General features: G+C 38.7%; 1 protein-coding gene across 1 annotated transcript in view; it reads left to right on the top strand.

Moving 5' to 3' along the window:
* Positions 1-22,151, top strand: part of LOC110112952 (UTP--glucose-1-phosphate uridylyltransferase 3, chloroplastic) — a gene marked incomplete at its 3' end in the record, with an annotated part of 82,907 nt that extends 60,756 nt beyond the window's left edge. Inside the window, 1 exon segment of the mRNA XM_020845358.2 lies at positions 22,056-22,151. Within this exon segment, the coding sequence (XP_020701017.2) occupies positions 22,056-22,151 (96 nt within the window).
* Between the last annotated feature and the right edge of the window lie 4 nt (positions 22,152-22,155).

Below are 22,155 nucleotides of genomic sequence, written 5' to 3'. Positions count from 1 at the left end.
AAGATACTCCAATTATGCTCACATGCAGAAGCCGAACACGTTAGGCTAAGAACTTTAACTGTAAAAGCTTTCAATTCGGGAACATCATCTCTAAACTGAGCCCACCAACGTTCTACATGAAGACAAACATAGTATTTTATGAATATTTATTGAAGTAGAAGACTTGAACATAAATATTAATATGAAAATTATAAATATAGAAACTATAAACATACCAGGAGATCGTGTTTTGTAGCATGCTTGCGCTGCTCTAAATCCAAACATTCACTTCTTCAAATGAAAATCCTCAAGTTGATCATTCACTTTAAGGTAGTCTTCTTCAGAAATGAGTCTGTCCATACATGCATACAAACCAATTTTCACCTCTTTGTCAACATGAAAATCTTTATCATAATGAATTTGGTGTTTAAATAGTACGCAGCAGCATGTAAGTGTTAGTGTAATTGTCGATCCCATTCTTCATCTATAATATCTCATATTTTTGTAGTATCTTTCTTGACCTCCCAATTGTTTTGCAATGTCTTCTTTAGCCCTATTCATTGCTTCATAAATAAATCTCATAACCGGGGTCCTCTCACCATCAACCATTTTAAGCACCTTCACTAATGGTCATGTTGTCTTCAAAGCATAATTTATACTGCGTTAAAATTAATCGTCTTTAATAACAATCTTTTTAACTTGTTTTTCTTCTTGTTTTTTGGCCCATTAACTTTTATTCCACTCTTAAGAAGCAAACATTGCTTCCAAAGGTTTTCTTAACTCCTTGAATCTCTACAATGTTAAATATGCAGTAGCAAATCTTGTAATAGCAGGTCTAATAATTTTCTTGTCATCGAATTTTCTCATCAAGCTGAGTACCCAAAAATGATTGTATATAAACTTACTAACGTATTTGTCCTTCAATATGTCTGATTTATATTGAGACAACTATCCCAACCTCTCAAGCAACAAGTCAATATAATGTGCAGCACAAGGAGTCCAGTAAAGGTGAGGTCTCTTCTCCATTAACATTCTCCATGCATCTTTGTATGCACTTGCATTATCAGTACAACCTGTACTACTAAGGCATCTCCCACTTCCTCCACAACTTCATCCAACATTTCAAACAATAATTGTGCATCATTTACAAAGCTTGAAGCATCTACTAATTTGAGAAAAAAACTATTCCATATGGATTGTTGACCAATAAATTAATGATACTTCTGTGTCGAATATCTGACCAACCATCTGACATTATTGTCACTCATATCTCAATCCAAGTCTTCTTAATATCATCCACCATTTTTTAAGTTGTCTTAACCTTCTCATTCAGCATCCATGTTCTCAGCTCATACATGCTTGTAAGCTGTAGTACTCTTCCATAGCTTCCAACAGATCTTAACATATTGATCCATGACGGACTTCTAACAACATTAAATGGAATCCCATTTTCATAGATGAATCTGTCGATATCCAAACAAACTCTGTTCCTGAGTTCTTTTGTAGCTGTAGGAGGCTGAATATTCTGAGTATTTATATTTTCCTCGTTATCAATATTTAGCATAAATATATCCATGGGCCCCCGACTGCCTCTGTCAGAAGAAACTAGATGACTTCCAGTACTGGAACCTTCATGCTGTGATCCATAGTAAGAAGAGTTTCCTATCATCTCTTCCTAATTTCTTTTTGTGACCTCCTTCGTGGTGACAAACTTCTTTAAGTAATCTATATATTCTTTTTTCACTTCATCAGGTACTTTTGCACACGGTCCCACATTGACATGAATGCAAGCTAGGTGATTCTTCAGCCTCTTGACACCACCCGTAATGCGCTTCTCATAGAAATTACATTCATGTAAACATATCCCTTCTTTGCACCTTCGCCTGACACTTCAACTTGTGTGCCATATTTCCATGCAGGATCTTTCATTCTCGCGCCACTAGTCATACTAATAATAGATAAAAAATAACAGTTAACATCAAATACAAATTATAAACAATTACCACCATTAATGACTATAAAACTTGTGATAAATATATTTTATACAAACAAATGAAATGAATACATGAAGCTAATGTGCTCATAACAACAGTCCTAATGTAACTTAATTATACTTCGTGTAGGAGCTCAAGAGCTAAAATGCACATAACATGTTGTAAGTGGAATACATGTCATTTATACTTTGATAGTTTACCTATACCTATAGCATAACATATTGTAAGTGGAATCAATGCCATTATTGTCATTAAATGTATCATTTTCATTTAAAACATTGCTCACTGTTCACTTCCAACAATAATCAATGCCATTATTATTATTATTTTTTACATAGCATTAATCTTCTAATATATTATAAGCAAAAGCAAGAAGTAAGATAAATGAGGTTACTTATTTGTGTGTAAAACAAACTAGTTTGAAGCAAAAACTGATGGTGGTAAAGAGTGCTCAAGCTGGATTAATGGACAAACCTGCAACATCTAAAAACAAATCAGGAATATGCAGCTAAATGGATATGCAGGAACAAACTTTAAGCAGAAATATGACTTAAAAGCAAAAAAAAAGTCAAAAGCTCTGATACTCTGAGTATAATTTATAAATAATTAATCAAATTTATATTACAGTCATCTTAAAAAAAATCTATAGACTTTAAAATTAATTTCAGTCAAAATATTTTGATCTTACAAAATAATTAAACTAAGCAACTTGTGGATGTTTATAAGTATAATAACCTGATTAAATTATCATTAATGTCTAAGTTTTGCAAGTGCTGCACATTTATAAGTTCTAATTACAAATTTGAAAAAGATCAAAATAATTTAAATATCCAGGGAAGGAATACTCAGAGATTGATTGAATTTACTTGAAGTCATCGAACTTAAAGTCATCCAAGTCATCGATATCGTCGAAGTTGTGGATGCTGTCGACGTCGAAGTTGAACTTAGCTAACAGAGGGCTTTGTGCCCTATCAATCATATCCTATTGATTCATATTTCAAGTATTTAATGCCATTAAGGAGCGTATTGGCTTTGGCCATAACCGGTTTCTGTGGTGCCATTTGGTGGCAAAACCACTTGGTTCAGAGGGCCCCGGGTCATAACCGTTTATCCTGCAGTGCCATTTGGCGGCGAAATTGCTGGTTAGAGGACACATACCACGTCCTTACTGGCAAGAGAATTTTTGAGAATGGATCCTAGTGATATTTTTGACTAGGCATTTGGCTCTTTGTGAGCTAAAGTTATTTGAATTTGTCCACCCTGACAGACTGTTGTGGAGGGTGGATGGGCTTTGCTTTAAGTGCTTGATGGATTGATTTCATTTTAAATATTTTTGGAGTTTTTGAGATTTTTGTGGAGTTTTTGAAATTGAGTTTGGAAGACATTTAAAATTATTTGTGGACCCCTCCGGTTGATATTTTCGTTCAACACGGCCATCATCGGGGTGTTTGGGGTCATTTCTTTTTGTAGATTGAATATTGTCAACTCTATCGAACTATCGATAGAGGATCAGATTTCGTATGCTTTACACCCTTGATAGTGAATTCTTATATTTATAGGTCTTGAAGGCCTAATATGAATGTATTAAGACAAATATAACGGTCTCCACAACCGTATATTTGTTTGTTGGTTCGAACCCTGTCGACTTCTATTTACCCGTATAGAAAGATCAGTTTCGAACCTAAATTCACTTGTCAACCTGCGCAGTATCCCTAGACGTCACGTGTGTACTAATAACACGCTTGCCGGGGCCCATGCGGATGTTTGGGGGCATTTTATAATTGAACCCTGTCCACTCCTTTTATCTTCTTAGGAGGATCGGGTTCAAAATTTGATAACCAGCGCAGCTTCCCTAGACGTCATGTGTATTTCTATAACACGCTCGTCGGGGCCTATGCGGATTTTATGATTGCTTTTACCCCTTTGTAGTGTACCTATGTATATACAAATTACGGTGCCCGTGCGGGGGTACTTTGAAATCATTTATAGACGCCTTCTGTCTGCTTGTACGAATGTTGTAGATCCGGTGCCGTTTCATTTGCGGATGATTTATGTGATGTAATGATGGTTCTCTTACAAGGGGCCCGGGGGAACTTGCATTTGTTTCAGTGGATCAATGTATTTGCTCAACTTTAAATAATAACTGATCATAAATGTGCCAGTGCTCATTGACTTCTTCTACGACAGCTTATGAATGCTTGTATTCATCGCATGCCTACTCCCTATGTCTGTAGGTAACTTGTTATACCTTTCGAAAGAGTCCTTGAAATCGGCCTATAAGAACTTGCCTTCGTTGCAGCCCCGCAGCATTTCTACTATCACTGCTTACAAGTAGATTAACGCTCTCCATTACGAATTGTTGTTGATTGATTTGCTTATCGTATACTTACAATCTATTGTCATTGCTTACAAGTATCTGTATTTGTTGAAGCTGGTTGCCTTGGACTATATTACATGCATCATATATGCATTAGCTCATCATGTTCATTCAAATTGATCCCTCTTGCTCGTAGAGAGATTACTGCATGAATGAGAAGTTTCCCACTTTAGTTGCTGACATTCTTCCTTGTATTTCCTTTCTTAATGGAGATTTAGCTTTGTTTCATCCACTTTTCTCTTTAAATAGATAATCTCTTCTTCTTCCTTTGCTATCTCTCTAATAAGAATATATAATGCATGTGAAGAGCAACTACCTTTGCAAAGTGCAAAATTGGTGCTTAGTTCTAGTAATTAAATCCATAGGTATTTCTAAGCTGTTATTCCTTTTCATCTACAGTTTCATTTTTTTTTACATTAGAAGAGCACCGATAACTGAAATGCTCAATGGCAAGAGCATTAATCACTATGCCTCCAACATTGAATGCAGCCTTATTCAGTAGTTTAAGTAGTTTTCTAGGTGAGGTTGGCAAACCGTGCTAAAGAAATGTATTCATTATGCTGGCATCATAAATGTTGATCCAGAATGGTAGCCTTTTCTTATAAGACAAGAAATGCCATTCCACTACAGTAAGCTTATGTATTAAGAACCTTAGGTTTTTTTTTTTTGGCTTGAAGACTCAAGGCGACCCGATTAAGCTCCAATGTACTTCTTGTTAGTTGTATGAATTTCTTATAAGGTCCTATATCACTATCAGGTAACATACTGAATGGACCTTGTAATTGTGTGCATTGAAAGATAACTCTGCTACTTGTTAAGTGATTGGGCATAGAGTTTTTAGATCTTAGGCCAGAGGTATTGAGCTTCGGAGCTGTAGTAACTTCACATTCAAGATGAGCCTGAGGCACAATCAGTTTCTTAAATATGTTGACCAGTGTTTGATTAGCTACTATGACAGCTCATTTGGTGCTCCTCCATAAGTTTTCTTCATTTATGAATCCTTGGATTTGACATGGTTGTTGGAACTTGTCTGTATTTTCATCAACTTCATTATCAGATATCTTCTTATAACGCAAACTCTTTGCTTATGCAACCAACTGCAGCGAAGTATTCCTTTCATTGATTGAAATTTGGTTAATTATTTCCATATTTTGTGATTGCTCAATGAGGCCATGGCTTCCTTCTTCCCTTATATGGTGTATTTGAAGTTTTTTGTTTCCTGTAAATATTCATTTGAGTTCAGGCTCCCTTTTTTATTTCTGGTTTGCATTGAGAGCTTGTTTTGTTTGTTTGCACGAGATTTGAATGATGCAAATTAGAATTTGCATTCAAGTTAAAATGAGAATTCCTTAGAGAATTGGTTGTTGCTCACATCATCCACTGTTATAGTCCATTTGATTTCAAAGTTTTATGTAATTTCTCTTAAATTTGGTTCATTGTCATTCTCTTATGCTCAAACTTATTTGATTCCAATGTTCATTATTGAATCATTCATTTTGAATTCATTTCAATTAGATTCAAATATCATTTGCTTAGTGTTTCAACATAAGTCCAAGTTCTTGTCCTTTGCACCAAGTTCATTTGAGTTCAATCAAGTCCACTTGCAAGTTCATTTGAGTGTCAAAATGAGTTCCATGTTGTCCAAAAGATTGCAAGTTCAAGCTCTCCAAAATTTGTCAAGTCTTCAGTTTTAAAGGAAATTTCGGCAGCCTCCCGGCGTCTCCCCCGTTTAGGGGAAAAAACCAAGAGGCAACCTTCCCCTCGACGCTACGTGAGCGCTTCAGGTAGGTGTCAAAATGACACCGCGGTCGCATTTGTATTTTCTATCCCCGCCCGCTACGTGAGCGTTTAAGGGTTTTTGTTTGTTTATTATAAGAAGAAAACAGTGTTAGAAATAAACACAGATTTCCCCCCTCTGCACCACGTGGGCGTTCGGAGGTACTTATATAAAAAAAGGTAAAATAAAAATACATTTTTTTTATCCCCTTCGCCGCAAGCGCCGCACCGGTTTCCCGCCCTACAACGCTACTTGAGCGCCTCGGGGGTTTGCCGCTCGTTGCTAGCATTGAAGAGGGATCCTTATCTCGTCGCAAGCATCGCACCGGTTTCCCACCCTAAACGCTACGTGAGCGCCTCGGGGGTTTGCCGGCCCGTCGCAAACATCGAGAAAAGAACCATTTTTTTTCTTCTTTGAAAGCCCCTTTTTTTTGAAACTCTTTTTTTTTTGGAAATAATCTCTCTCTCTTCTTTTTTTTTGCTTTCTTGCATTCTCTTTTTTTTTTTTTTGAACCTTCACCTCTCTTTTTTTTTATCTTCCTCTCACCAACACACACACATACAAACATGTACATATCACAATATCAATATGCAACTAATAAAATCAATTGGAGAGAAATGGTTATGTTAATTAATACTAACAACTAATACTAACATCAATGGGAACAAGAGTAATAAACCCATGAAAAAGCTCACTGTTTTGGAGTGGATTTGAGGTCTTTTGTGGGGTGCTAAGTGGACTGTAGGAAAATAGGCTTTGACGGGCTTTAGAATGGTGAAATGGGCTGATTACAGTTGCGTTTGCTAAAGGGTGGAGTTACTGTTTGATAGATGAGCAAGTGGGTGAAGGCTTGTTGTAGTGGCTCGGTTATGAAGGATTTGCCCTTAACAGAGAAAGTAAAAGGGCTGTGAAGTGCTTTTGGTAGATACGAGCAACTTTTCTCTTTTTCCTTTTGGAAGTGGAGGGAAAGAGTACAAATACTCTGTTTAAAACTGCAGCAATAAAGTTTTCCTTGTTTGGTAATGAAGGCTGCTAAGCTTTAGAGGAGAAAGGCTTTAAAACACCCTAGTGCTTGTGCCAGCACTCAATGAAAGAGGAAGGCAATGTGCATGGACTTTAAGTGGAGTGAAGGCTATTAAAGTTAAGTGGAGTGGTGGACTTGAGATCAAGAGCAGGAAGTGGAATCTGGCCGTGAGAGGTAGAAGAGGAAGTTGGCTAAGTGTAAGGGTGAAGGAAAGCTGTTGTATGAGAACCAGGGAGACAAGAGGAGCTTCTTTTCTTACATGAAATAAAGGAGCTTCACGTTATAGCGATCTGGGCTGGGCTTGGTGAGGTGCGATCACAGCTCTCCTAGTCTAGAAGCATGAGATGGGTGGAGGGAATTGGAGATAAAGGACGGGTACCGAGCTTGAAGAAGCTTTGCCCTATGGAGTAGGATCGGATGGATACAGGGCTTGCGAATGGCTTTAGCTTGGGCAGGTGTCCTTGAGTGCAGGCGATGTGTATGAGGAAATTAACGGACAGAGGAGGAAGTAGAGAGGAGGTGCAGTAGTTGTGTTGAAGGTGTATGTTACTGTATGGGAAGAGATTTTTTTTTACCTGAGCTCAATGGTTCCGGCTTCTTCAGCAAGAATCGAAGAGGGAGACGGGACAAACTTAGGTGGAAGGCTGAGGTTATGAGAAGGGAAGGAGACTTATGGGGCTATGCTTACAAAAAGGTAGAAAGAAGACGGGCAGGAGGCTTTTTTGTGTATCTGTTTCGGGGTCAACAGAGATAAAATTTTGTATCTGCTTCATTTCATTTTTAACACAACATTGCTAAGGCCAGCTGTTGTCTGAACCTCAGATTGACGGAAACTACAGGAATTCAACCGAACGAGGTAATCGGCATTTAATGGGCATTTGACCTTTCTCTGTTTTGACACCTGCTCCTTATTAAACTTTTACAAATTAATAGTCATACTAATGATATGTCATTCCAGCATTAATTTAAAATGACAGGAGTGCACCAATAAGTCAAAAATCATCTTGATTTGGGTGTTGTTCTCGATCTGCGTGCCGATTGCCTCATTTAATGTGTCGATTTCGCCGAATCTCGAAATTAGATCAATTAATAGTGGATTTAGGGTATTGCTGATGTTTCGGTCGCAACAACGCAGTCCGTTTCGTAATCGGACATCATTTGGGCAACGACGATGCCTGATTTCCTTGGAAGATGCGTTGTCTCGATTTGCGTGCACCACCTCAAATAAATAAATTGATAGTGCATTTAAAGTATTACCGATGTTCCGAACACAATGATGCAATTCATTTCTTGATCGGACGTTGTTTGGGCGACGTCTAAGGGTAATTTTTACATGGGGCCACCTCGATTTGCGTGCGCATCTTCAAAAGAACAATTTGATAGTGCATTTAGGGTATTTCCAACGTTTCAGTCGCAATGACACAATCCGTTTCTCGATCGGACGTCGTTTGAGCAACGACGAAGATAATTTTTACATTGGATCGTCTCGATTTACGTGCACAACCTAAATTAAACAAATTGATAGTGCATTTAGGATATTTTCGGCGTCCCGAACACAATGACGCAGTCCATTTCACGATCGGAGGTTGTTTGAGCAATGACGAGGCTAATTTTTATCGGGGGCACCTCAATTTGTGTGCACAACCTCAACTAAACAAATTGGCAGTGCATTTAGGATATTAACGATGTTCCGAACACAACGACGAAGTCTGTTTGTAAATTCGACGTTGTTTGATCAGCCTCGCGCTTTAATTTCAGGTGACAGTCATCCCTTTTGGCCGATCTAGTTCGATTCGATTATGAGGGGCCTCGACCTAGCAGAATTCGATGTCCTGATCGCAACGGCGCCATTCATTTGGCAATCAGAAGTCGTTTGATCCTTTAAATGACACGTGGAACCAAGGCGTGTATCGCTTTACTCACCAGTTTGGTCCTTTCGCACGTGGTTTGAGGTATAGGGGTCAACACTTGTGGATGTTAATAAGTATAATATCCTGATTAAATTAACATTAATGTCTAAGTTTTGCAAGTGCTGCACATTTATCAGTTCTAATTACAAATTTGAAAAAGATCAAAATAATTTAAATATCCAGGGAAGGAATACTCAGAGATTGATTGAATTTACTTGAAGTCATCGAACTTAAAGTCATCCAAGTCATCGATATCGTCGAAGTCGTGGATGCTGTCGACGTCGAAGTTGAAGTCGTCGAAGGCGTCGTTAGAGAAAGAGAGCGACCACACGACCGAAGTTGAAGACGTCGAAGTCTTCGATGTCGTCGACGTCGAAGTTGAAGTTGTCGAAGGTGTTGTTAGAGAAAGAGAACAATCACACGATCGATTGATTAAGGTTGAAGTCGTCGAACTTGAAGTCGGCGGGAGCGGGGATCACACGAGTGATTAGGTGCGACTAACGGGAAGAAAGATCGTTACCTAGCCGTGGAAAATGAACCTTCAATTACAGGAAGACGGAGAAGAAGAAGCGAGATATGAAGCAAACCACGGGAAGATTACGGGAAGCAAGAGAAAAAGAAGAAATAAATCGTTACCTTCGATCGCCTTCAGCTATGTTCAAACTCGACCGAACTGTGGCTGTCGAAGTTGGCGGAGTTCGCCTTTTAGTTCTCACCCGAAGCAGAAGCAGGTATGTTACCTTAATACTCGACTCTTATACGACTCTCACCGCTCGATCTATATACTTACAAATCAAAGCGGTGCCTCGTTTCTCTTCGAGGCTTTACGCCCTGAAGCCTAAGCCCCATGCGAAATAAGCGCACGCTCCGTTGAATCCAACGAGGCGTAAGCCTCAACGCGCAAATGCTTCACCTCGCCTTGAGTCGCGCCTCAGTGCATACGCCTCTTCCGCCTTTTTAATCGTTACTTTCCCCTATTTCAGCCAATATAGAGGTGTCCTACACCTTCTCCCATACAAAGCCTCATAAGGAGCCATACCAATACTTGCTTAAAAACTATTTTTATAGGTAAACTCAATTAGTGGTATATATGTCTTCCACTTATCACCAAAATCCAAAACACATAACCTAAGCAAATCTTCCACAATAATAATTTCCTGAATCTTTCATCCCGATCCGACACTATAGACTTTGGTATCCCATGCAATCTAACAATTTCACTGACATACAGGCTTGCCAACTTCTCAACTAGATCAGATTGTTTGTAAGTAAAAAGTGTACGGACTTAATTAACCTATCAATTATCACCCATAAAGCATCACATCCTCTTCTAGATCTAAGTAAACCAACCACAAAATTCATAGCAATGCCTTCGCATTTACACTAAGGTATTAGTAAGGGCTATAGAAATCTGCCTGAATCTCATGTTCCACTTTCACCATCTAACAAGAAGTACATTTAGTCACTACTTCTGCCACACCCTTCTTCATTCCTGGCCACCAAAACACTTCCTTTAAGTCCTGATATATTTTATTATTGTTTGGATGAATGGTGTAACTGGAATAATGAACTTCTTGAAAGATTTCTTTTCTTAAGTCATCAACATTTGGTATACACAATCTGCCACTATAACGTTGTAGTCCTTCACTATAAAGCTCAAAATCTTCATTGTGTCCCATACTAATCATATCCAGTATCTTCTTAAAATCTACATCATGTGGCAAAGCTTCTCATACTCTTTCTAGAAAAGTTTATTGAATAATAGTTTGATTCAACATCACAATCTCTGCATCATTAGGCTGAACCACTAAAATTTCTAACTTCTTCAACTCCTTTATCAATTCTTACTGTTGAGTAATCAACCAATTTTCACTACCAAAATTCTTTCTGCTCAAAGCATCTGCAACCACATTGTTTTACCAGGATGATATTGAATGTCCAACTCATAATATTTAATGAGTTCTAGTCATTTCCTCTGCCTTAAATTTAGTTTTTTCTATGTGAAGATATACTTCAAACTTTTGTGATCAGTAAAAACTTCGCACCTTACCCCATATAAGTAATGCCTCCAAATCTTTAAGGCAAAAATTACTATAGTTAACTCCAGATCTTTGGTTGGATAATTCCTTTCATGATTTTTCAATTGCCTAGAAGCATAGGCAATGACTCTTTCATTCTGCATCAGTACACAACTCAACTCTTTATGCGAGGCATCACTATATAGCTGAAATCCATCTAACCCTGAGGGAATAGTCAGCACTTGAGCAGTTATCAAACGTTGCTTTAACCTCTGAAAAGCTTCTTCACACTGAGCTGTCCATTCAAACTTCACTACTTTCTGAATCAATCAGGAGAGTGGCATAGCTATCTGTAAAAACTCTTCAACAAACCTTTTATCGTAGTCTGCCAATCCCAAAAAGCTCCTAACCTCAGTCATTGTAGCTGGTCTTGGCCAATCTGTTATTGCTTGTACCTTATGCTAGTCCACAAATATCTTTCCATCAGTGATTACATGTCCCAAAAGGCCAAAAATTTTTTATTTCTTAACCAAACTCACATTTAGATAGTTTGACATGCAGTTCATTCCCTTTCAAGGTTTGCAATACTGCCCTTATATGATTTGCATGAAGTTCTTCATCTGGGGAATATACAAGTATATCATTTATGAATACAATCAGGAATAGATCTAAAAATGGCTTAAAGATTCTATTCTTGAGATCCATAAACACTGCAGGAGCATTTGTTAAACCAAAGGGCATCACTATAAACTCATATCTGGTACTGAAAGCTGTCTTTGCAATGTCTTCCTCTCAAATCTTGAGCTGATGATACCCTGACCTCAAATCAATCTTTGAAAACACTGAAACACCTTCCAACTGGTTAATCAAATCATCTATCCTTGGGAGAGAATACTTATTTCTTCACTGTCAACTTGTTCAACTCTTTGTAATCTATACAGAGCCTTAAACTTTCATTCTTTTTTTTTACAAAAAGAATAGGAGTACCCCAAGGGGAGGTACTAGGCTTGATGAATCTCTTCTCAAGCAACTATTGCAATTGTTCTTTCAACTCCTTAAGTTCTTTTATTTCCATTCTGTAAGAAGCCTTAGCAACAGGTTCAGCTTCTGCCACCAATTCAATAGAGAAATCTATTTCTTTACTTGGAGGTAAGCCAAATAAATCATCTGAAAATACTTCTGAGAATTCCTGAACAATTGGGATGTCTTTTAATTCTATCTCATATTTCTTTTCCTCTTTAACATAAGTTAAAAAGTCTTCATACATTTTCTTTAACATTTGAAAAATCTTCAGAGATGACATAATCATAGCTGTTATCCCTTTATCCCATTAATATTTAAATTTTCTCTCTCCTGGAATACAAAACTTAACTTCTTTTTGGTACAATCTATAGTCACGAAATGGCAAGATAATCAATCCATGCCTAAGATTGCATCAAACTCAGAAAGGGTAATACAATAAGATCCGCCTCTAAGTTCTTATCACAAATCTTTAAATCCACATGACATTTCTGCATAGCTTACATATGATTTCCATTAGGCATTAAAACTGACAGTGATTTAATCATAACTGTTGGAAGCAAATTGATTGATCTAACAAAATTCTCAGAATTGAAGGAATGCGACGCTTCAGTATCAAACAATACTCTAACTGGTTTGTTACATATAAGGATTGTCCCTAATTATATAAAAGTCATAATATTCATTTATAAAACATGACATTCATTATTCGTTCATTTCATATAAAATCTTTCATTGATAATTAATTAAATTACGCACCTGTAACTACATCAGGAGATCCCTTAGCTTCTTGTTGGGACATTCTATACTCGACGCTGAACATTCTGACGAGTCTGACCTTGAGAAGGAATAGAAGCTGTAGACTCCACAGCTCTTGGTCTACCAATTGTCATCTGAGTATTGTTGTCTGTCTTGACCTCTATAGCAGATCTCTGTCCCAGAAGAGGGCAAGACTTTGCCATAAGTCCAAGCTGATGGCACCAGCAATAAGTATTAGTGCAAGAGAGACTCTCCCTTATGCATTCTCCCATACTTGCTATATAATATAGTAGTTGAAGCACTGTTGTGAGAATTGCTAGATCTGGGCTTCCTCCAAATAGACACCCCAGACTGAGAAGACTGAGTAGGCTGAGAAGACTGAGTAAACTGAGTGGGCTTTGGCATGCCCTCATTCTTCCTTTTCTAGAAGTCCCTTTTTTTCTAAGTTGCCTGTAAATCTATCTCGATCATTTTGGCCCTTTTCACCAATGTGGAATAATCTTAAATTCCAAAAGGTATGAGAGGCTGTCTTATTATGTTCTTTAATCCATTCAGAAAGTTGTGGCACTTCTCTTCAGCATTAGGTATCAGTTGTGAGGCATACATGGACAACATCGTGAACTCTGCCTCATACTGAGAAATAGATCGGTCTTTCTGAACCAATCTATTGAATTTATCCTGCATCTGTCTCCTGGCTAACATAGGTATATACCAGACTCTGAATACTTTCACGAACTCTTCCTAGGAGACTTGACTGCTGGGTCGCCCTCCAAAAGTTTCTTGCAACTAACTCTGCCACCACATTTCTGCCTCACCATCAAAGGTATATGCATCGAGTGTCACCCTTTTATCTTCTGGGCAAGACATGCCCTCCAAAATTTTCTCTATCCGCATCAGCCAATCTTCAGCCTCTATAAGTCCACCTATTAAAAACAACGGAGGCTTCATTTCTTGAAATAGCTTCAAGTTCTTGTCCATAGAATGACTCCCACTGCCACTAGTCTGAGTTTGGGAGTTCTTTATCATCTGAGTCATTGCTGCATTCATCTGAGCAAATGACTCCATAGTGGTACTATAAATATTCATTTGAGATTTTGCTACTGCTGGTAATTCCCTCCCTTCCTCACCATCAATGCCATCAATGGCATTTTGCTCAGGATCTATATTCTTGAGATTAGACACAATAATTATAAGTCGAAAATTCATAAAATTCACACTTCCTATACATTCTAAGACTCATACAATTCTCTTATAGGCTCTTTCATTGATCATTATTAAACATTTTGCTCTGATACCACTCTTGTCATGACTCGGCTCGGCTTGCCCGAATTAACGGGGTGGAACAAATAGTCGTACGATAAGCAGTAAATTTTTTACATTTATCCAACTTAAATATGATATAAATTTCATTCCAAAACGACATAAAAGAGTCATTAATCCAACAAACTGAAAGTTTACAATAATATCTTCAAACCAGAACCACTAAAAACATAAACATCAACATAAACTCCAACAGACTCCTTAATTACAATCCACTGACTTGATACACATAACAAAAAATATAAAACCTTTCTTCCAGAGATCCTCTACGATGGTATGTGTATTGTCGCCTCGTTGCCATCACTTCTTAGATGATTCTCCTGAAAAAGATTCCCACAAGCAGGGGTGAGCTTACTCGTTCAGCAGGTAATTCATATTTCTCATAAAAAATTATATAAAATTAAAATAAAATAATTTTTTTCATAAGAAACTTTAAACGAATGTCAATATTGCACAAGTTCATAACATTTATGTATAAGAAATATTTTCATAAATTTTTCTCACACATAAATCTTTTATATAATTTTTCCTCAAACATAAACTTTCATTTGCTTAGAAAACATAAATGAACCTTAATTATGCATAATATTTACTATATCACCCATCTCAGAGGTGCTCATAAATTTTTGTATTGATCGGGTACACATTTTCATATTATTTGGTCATTTCTTTACCATTGGCTCTAATGAGCCTCCTTTACCATTTGGCTCTGATAAGACTCTTTTATCATTTGGCTCTGTTGAGTCCCTTTACTATTTTGGGCACTCCGCATCAATATGCATAGTTTCATATTTATTTCTCAGTCAATCATATGCTTAAAGAAAAACAATCATATTTCATAAGTCATTTGCTCAAAACGTGAAAACCACGAATAACTTGTAATTTACTAATCTATTGCACTATAAAAATATTATACTAACAAGCCATTTGAAAGATCGAATTCATAAACCATCTGAACGTTAAAATTTTAAACATTTGCAAATAATAAAAAGGAAGGCAAAACAATACTTGAAATTTTTATCATAAATATGAGTACCTACTTTAACACAAGCACAGTACTTTCTCAAAGTGTCGCTTTGACACGCTTCGTTCTCCTTAAATATCACAACCTAAAAATGACATAAAAAGATGTGTCACAATAAATCTTCCTTAAAGTTTTAATCAAATTCCAAATTACCTAAACTCTTCGCTTCTCATTATTAATTCATTACGGCACTTAATGAAATTAAAATAATTTAATCTTAATTTTCGGATTTATTAAAATCCTTAATTTTTGAAACCCCTAAATCCTCAATTCCATCAAACTAATACGCCAAAATTTTTCTTAAACATATTTTGATAATTACCTTATTTATTTTCGGATTTATTTAATTAGAAAATAAAAAAAAAATACAAATTTTTAAGAAAATTAAAAATTTTGATTTAGAAACGTTCCTAAGTCCCATAGGAATCATTTTTGTAAAAGCGTCTTAAGAAATTTCAATTTTTGATAAAAATCTTAATTTTCAATTCTCAAAAATTTTGAAAAAAAGTTTGTTTATATTATTAAAACACTTCTCTAAACCTTCTCTATCGATTTCGTAAAGAAATCTTGCAAGAAAAACACATTTTTTTAAAAAACCTAATTGTTTCCTTTCCAAAAATCTTCAAAATGAGATGGTTTTGCTTCAAATAAAACATACATTGTTTCTCTCTCAACCTTCCTCTTCTATTTCCACTAATTTCCTCGCTGGAAAATCGTCGCCGGAGCCGCCCTGTCGAAGCCTTCGCACGCTTCACCCGTCTGTCCGCTCTTCGTTTCTCTCAGCCGAACCATGCGAAAATGGGGGAAGGGGTTTCGATTTTGCTTATTTAGGGAGATAGGTATTGCCAAAAGATCATAATGCCATCACTTAAAACATTTCGGCTTAAGAAAAAGATTATGGGTAATTTTAAACTTCTAAATTTTTATTTCTCAATTTAAGCGAAATTGGCTAAAGTTCTATATATCAAATCGTTCAGAATTTTGCGTAGAATTTTATAAAATTATTTCCGTCGAAATCCGTTAACTTTAAATTTTTAACTTAAATCTCGTCGTGACGGATCAAAATGCGTGCGACGCCTACTATCATCCAAAATTTTGGGTTTTACATTAACTTTCTTGTTTCTTCTCTCCTTCCCCTATTTGAAAGCTTTCTCTCTTACCACTCCCATTATCAATCCCTCCACCCCTTTCTCCTTAAAAATCTCATTCTCTTCTTGATAAATATGTTTTGCTTCCATACGCCTAACAATGACCTCACTAATTTGAATTTCTTACTTCCTGCCTTTATGTAGTATAATGCTCAAGTCTAGGGTTTAAAATATGCAGTGGTAGTAACTAACAGGGAAGAAACAGAGAACTAGCAAGAACAATGAAACAATAAACACTATAAAGTGGGTATATTAGTATATCAGCAAAAACTACTTTCTGAAGCTTCAACCCGTCACATATACGAAGGGGAAGCATAACTAAAAGAGTGCTAACCAAATGAAAAAGTGTGAGTGTCCTCTAGTACTATATTTAGTAGTATAAGTAGTGGGAATATGCAGCAAACGGTAAAAGAGATAATGCTATAGGTGTGATACTCCTGCAGCATAACTTGAGAGGAAGGTTCCACATCAGTTCTCCTCCGCTACAGAAGGATTCATATCCGACGAATCAATTTCAACAACTGCCGAATCAGCTGGATGGTAAGGGCTGATGTCTGCAACGTTAAAGGTGGAGGACGTTAAGACGTCGGGCGGAAGTTCCACTACATATGCATTGTCGCTGATTTTGTGCTTGATAGCAACTGGACCAATCTTCCTTGGCACGAGCTTCGAGTAGGTGTCGGCTGGAAATCTCTCTCTTCGTAAGCGCACCATGACCATTTCACCTGGTTGGAAAGTCTTGTAGCGGCGATGTGCATCAGCCTTTTGCTTGTACAAGTCATTTGAGGCTTGTATGGTGTTGCGGACGCTGTCCAGCATTGTCTTGAAATCCTCTGCTAGCTTGGTGGCCGCCGGGTTTTGGCACTTAGGTAGAACGGCAATGTCTACAACATGGTTAGGAGGTTTAGTGTAGACAATATTAAATGGGCACATACCAGTGGATCTATTGGGCATGGAATTGTAAGCGAATTTCGCCTGACTCAGGATGTCATCCCACTTCTTCGGATTGTCCTGCACCAAGCATCGCAACATATTACCAAGCGTGCGATTCACCACCTCGGTTTGGCCATCCGTTTGGGGGTGATAGGCTGAGCTTAGTTTGAGTTCTGTTTGTAGTTGCTTCCAAAGATCTCTCCAAAAATGACTAATGAACTTGACGTCGCGGTCGGAGGTGATGCTTCTTGGGAGACCATGAAGGCGAACAATCTCCCTGAAAAATAATCGAGCAATGCCAAGTGCATCTGACGTCTTCTTGCAAGCTATAAAATGAGCCATCTTGGAGAACCTGTCAACCACCACCATGATCGAATCGACACCCCTCTTAGTTCTTGGCAATCCGAGGACGAAATCCATACTAAGATCTTCCCAGATTGATCTCGGAACAGGCAACGGGCTGTATAAGCCGGTATTTTGGCTATGGCCTTTGTATACCTGACACACCGGACAGTTTTGTACATACTTCGCAACATCCTTCCGCAAGTGGGGCCAAAAGAATCGCGCTCGCATCTGTTCTACTGTCTTTTCTCGGCCTAAGTGAGCTGCCATTCCCCCTTCATGCATCTCGCGCACCAACTGCAAACGGACGGAGGAGGCAGGGATGCATAGCGAATTCCCTTTGAATAAAAATCCATGACGCAAGGTATAGTCATCCACGGGCTGTCCAGTGGTACAACGCTCCCAAGGGATAGCAAAATCCCTGTCCAGGCAATAGAGGTCTTTGAGAGCTTCTAGACCAGTAATTTCTGTTTGAAGCTGGACTAGAAGAGCGGAGCGCCTACTCAGGGCGTCAGCAACTCTGTTATGCTGCCCAGATTTATGTTTAAGTACAAAGCTAAACTTTTGTAGAAAGACAACCCATCTAGTATGCATTTTATTGATATTTTTTTGGGTGTTCAGAAACTGTAAAGCTTTATTATCGCTGCATAGAACAAAATCATTGTGTAAAAGATAATGTTCCCATTGTTTAAGTGCTCAGATTACCGCATATAATTCTTGCTCATAGGCTGACCACTTTTGTCTTGCAGGGCTTAATTTCTCACTAAAAAACTCTACCGGTCGATCGTCTTGCGAGAGCACTGCGCCTACTCCCACTGCCGAGGTGTCGGTATCTACGTGAAAAGCCTTGTTAAAATCAGGAGCTGCCAACACCGGTGCCGAAGTAAGTGCCAATTTGATTGTGTCGAAACTTCGCTGATGCTCGACTCCCCATTTGAAAGTACTAGCCTTTAGGCAATTAGTGATTGGGGCCATAATTATACTAAATCCGCGGATGAACCGTCTATAAAAATTGGCTAACCCATGAAAACTACGAATTTCTGTCAGAGAGCTGGGTTGTGGCCACTGTTGTATAGTGAGGATTTTATTGGGGTCCATTCCAATGCCTTCGGCCGACACAATGTAGCCCAAAAACTGCACCGAACTGGTGGCAAATTCGCACTTGGACTTGTTCAAATATAGCTTATGGATTCATAACACTTCCAGGACCTCCTGCAAATGTTTCCAATGTTCTACCATAGATGGGCTGAACACCAATATGTCGTCGAAGTAGACCACACATCACTTGCTTAGTAATGGTTTTAACACTTCTGTCATCAATCGTAGGAATGTTGCCGGGGCATTGCACAGGCCGAATGGCATAACCCTCCATTCAAACAATCCATTGCGAGTTTTGAAAGCGGTTTTCCACTCGTCGTCCGGTCGAATTCAAATTTGGTGGTACCCGCTTCTCAAGTCGAGCTTTGAAAAAACTTTGGCCCCCGCCAAATAATCTAACATGTCTTCCAATCTTGGAACCGGGAAGCGATATTTGAGGGTAATTTTATTGATAGCTCGACTGTCAATACACATCCTCCACGCACCATCTTTCTTTGGCACTAAAAGCGCCGGCACCGCACATGGACTCAGGCTGGGTTGGATAAGCTGCTTATCTAATAGTTCATCCACAATTTTCTGGAGTTGAAAATGCTCTGTTGGAGTCATTTTATAATGTGGCAAGTTTGGTAGAGAGGCCCCAGGAATTAAATCTATTTGCTGCTGTATTGATCACATGGGTGGTAGCTCATGAGGCAAGCTTGCTGTCACTATGTCTGAAAAATCATCCAGCAACTATGCCAATTCCGGTGGGATGTTACCCTGTTTGATCTCCCAATTTTCTTCTGCAACTAAAACTGCAAACATTGACTTCACCTCCTTACCAGTCTTTAACAGGGCATTGCCTGAGACAATGCAAAGAGCAGGTCGCCGTTCAACTTCTTCGTCGGTTGAGTGTTGTGTCGCAGGCAACAACCGTAATTTACGACTTTTCCATTCAAATGAATAAGCATTAGCTCGCCCGTCGTAAATGACACCAGTGTCAAATTGCCACGGCCTACCCAGAATTAAGTGGCACACGTCCATATCAAGGACACATAATATTTCACTATTATAATGCTTCACAATTGAAAAATTTACCCGGCACATCTCGGACACTTGAATGTCCATACCCTTCTTAACCCAGCTAATCCTATAAGGATTCGGGTTCTTAGCAGTCTTAAGCTGCAAAGCGTTCACTACTGCTCTAGAAATGATATTTTCAGTACAACCATTGTCAATCAAAAGATCACATACCTTCCCTTTTATAGTACATTTGGTCCTGAAAATTACATTGCGTTGGGATTTTGTGTGCTGGTTAGGTGTGAGCAGTAACTTTTGGAGAACGCATATGACAGGCTCCCCGTCATCTCCAGCTATTTCCTCATATTCCTCTTCATTTTCAACTTCTGCCGACGGGTTAGGAAGCTCAGAATCTCCCTCGAGGAGTTGTAATTGTTGCCGATTCGGGCACTCATTAGACTTATGGCCTGGATGGAAGCATCTGAAACACTTCAATGTGGTTGGTCTGCTATAAGGATTGTCCTTTGCTGGAGCTTTCATTCGATTTGCAACTTTGTTGTCAGGAGCTTGCGGAGGTGATGTGGTCACAGTTGAGGCCTTAGAAACAGATTTTGAACTGCTGCCTTGATTAGGCGCTTGTCCCCGATTGTCTGAAGTGGCGAAGTCATTAAAGTGGCGACGTACTGACATGGGGAGAACCGGTCGGTTGAGTTGCATTTCTGTCTCCAGTGCGAAATTGACCGCTTGCGACATTGACCATACTGAATTTAACTCCAATTTGTCCTGAATGCCCTCCTTCAATCCGCCGATGTAGCGAGCAACTATTTGATTGGCAGTTTCGTTCAGGTTGTTGCGAGCACTGAGGCGGTAAAACTCCTCGGTGTAGTCGCTCACACTCCGCTGTCCTTGCACACAATGCTGAAATTTCATATACAATATTTGGTCATAATCTGTGGGTAAATAATGGCTTCGCAAGAGTTGCTTCATTCTTGCCCAACTTCGGACATTGCCTTTTCCTTCTCGGTGCCGAGCTTGTAACAACTGCTGCCACCATGCACTCGCACCACCTCATTGTCGACAAGCTACATACTTCACTTGCCTGTCTTGAGGAATGTCCATATATTCAAAGAACGTCTCCACGGCACGTTCCCAATCTAGAAAATCTTCTATGTGAAGTTTTACATCAAAAAATGGAAGGTCCATTTTTACTCGGAATTCCCCATGCTGTCTCGGCCAAGCCTCCTGGCGATGCCGAGGGGGTGAGAGATATTGTGGAATGTCTTCCTCACATGTATCCTATACATCCTTATGTTGCTGGAAAGCTGGTTTGACATCCGAATCCGATAGCTGCGGCACCTCAATCCACGCCCGTTGACCTCCCCTGCCTCGACGAGGAACTGCTCTGAAGATTGGAGAAGTAGGTGGTTGTGGAAGTTGAACATTTCCGCCTCCGCCCTTGATACTTTGAAACTCCAATCGCACTTCTGTGGTGAATCGACGAAACTCATTCTTGAGTTCTTCCAACTGTTTTAAGGATCAGTGATTGATTCGCCCACAAAGCGCCTTCGCCCTGATCGTCGTCAAGAGCGGGTCGTCTACTGCTCTCCGCCATTGCTGCCCCGACCTTTGCTCTGATACCAATCGTGCAGTGGTAGCAACTAACGGGGAAGAAATAGAGAACTAGCAAGAACAATGAAACAGTAAACACTATAAAGTGGGTATATTAGAATATCAGCAAAAACTACTTTCTGAAGCTTCAACCCGTCACATATACGAAGGGGAAGCATAACTAAAAGAGTGCTAACCAAATGAAAGAGATAATGCTCTAGGTGTGATACTCCTGCAGCATAACTTGAGAGGAAGGTTCCACATCAAAATACAACTAAAAATATATTGTGAATGTAAAAGATACTAAAAAATTTAATCATTAAATATTAGGGCACGTGTGTTGGATATGCGTATTCATTTTAATTTAATTAATATATTAATCTTACACGATTCTGTCATGCCCGACATGTGTCTCAACCGTGTTTGACACGTGTCTAACAATATATTCCCTCTTATGAAGGAGTGTTGGTGCATCAGAGATGAAACCCCATTAAAGTAAGGTATGGGGAGGGTTATTGCATGCAGCCTTACTTCTGAACTTTAGGGAGGCTGTTTTCATGACGCGATCCTCGGGCCTTCAAAATAAATGGGAGTCAACCTCCAGGCCCACCCTCTTTTCTATTCAATTTTGAATTCCTTAATTTTTTAATAATATCATGCTTTTTTTATCCTTTTTTGCTATATTTTACCAGCAATTTAACAGATTTCTTTGATTAATGTAATAGATTGCTGACAACAGCAGATATCTCCATTCTGGGCCGCCTTTCATCATTCTTCTCCATCCTGCGTTAGGTCCTCTTTGGGAAGTTACCAGACAAAAGGTAT

This window comes from Dendrobium catenatum, unplaced genomic scaffold (assembly GCF_001605985.2).
Source record: "Dendrobium catenatum unplaced genomic scaffold, ASM160598v2 original_scaffold_61322, whole genome shotgun sequence".
Lineage (NCBI taxonomy): Eukaryota > Viridiplantae > Streptophyta > Magnoliopsida > Asparagales > Orchidaceae > Dendrobium > Dendrobium catenatum.
Note: the sequence above shows the minus strand (reverse complement) of the source record. Positions and strands in the feature narration are given on the sequence as shown.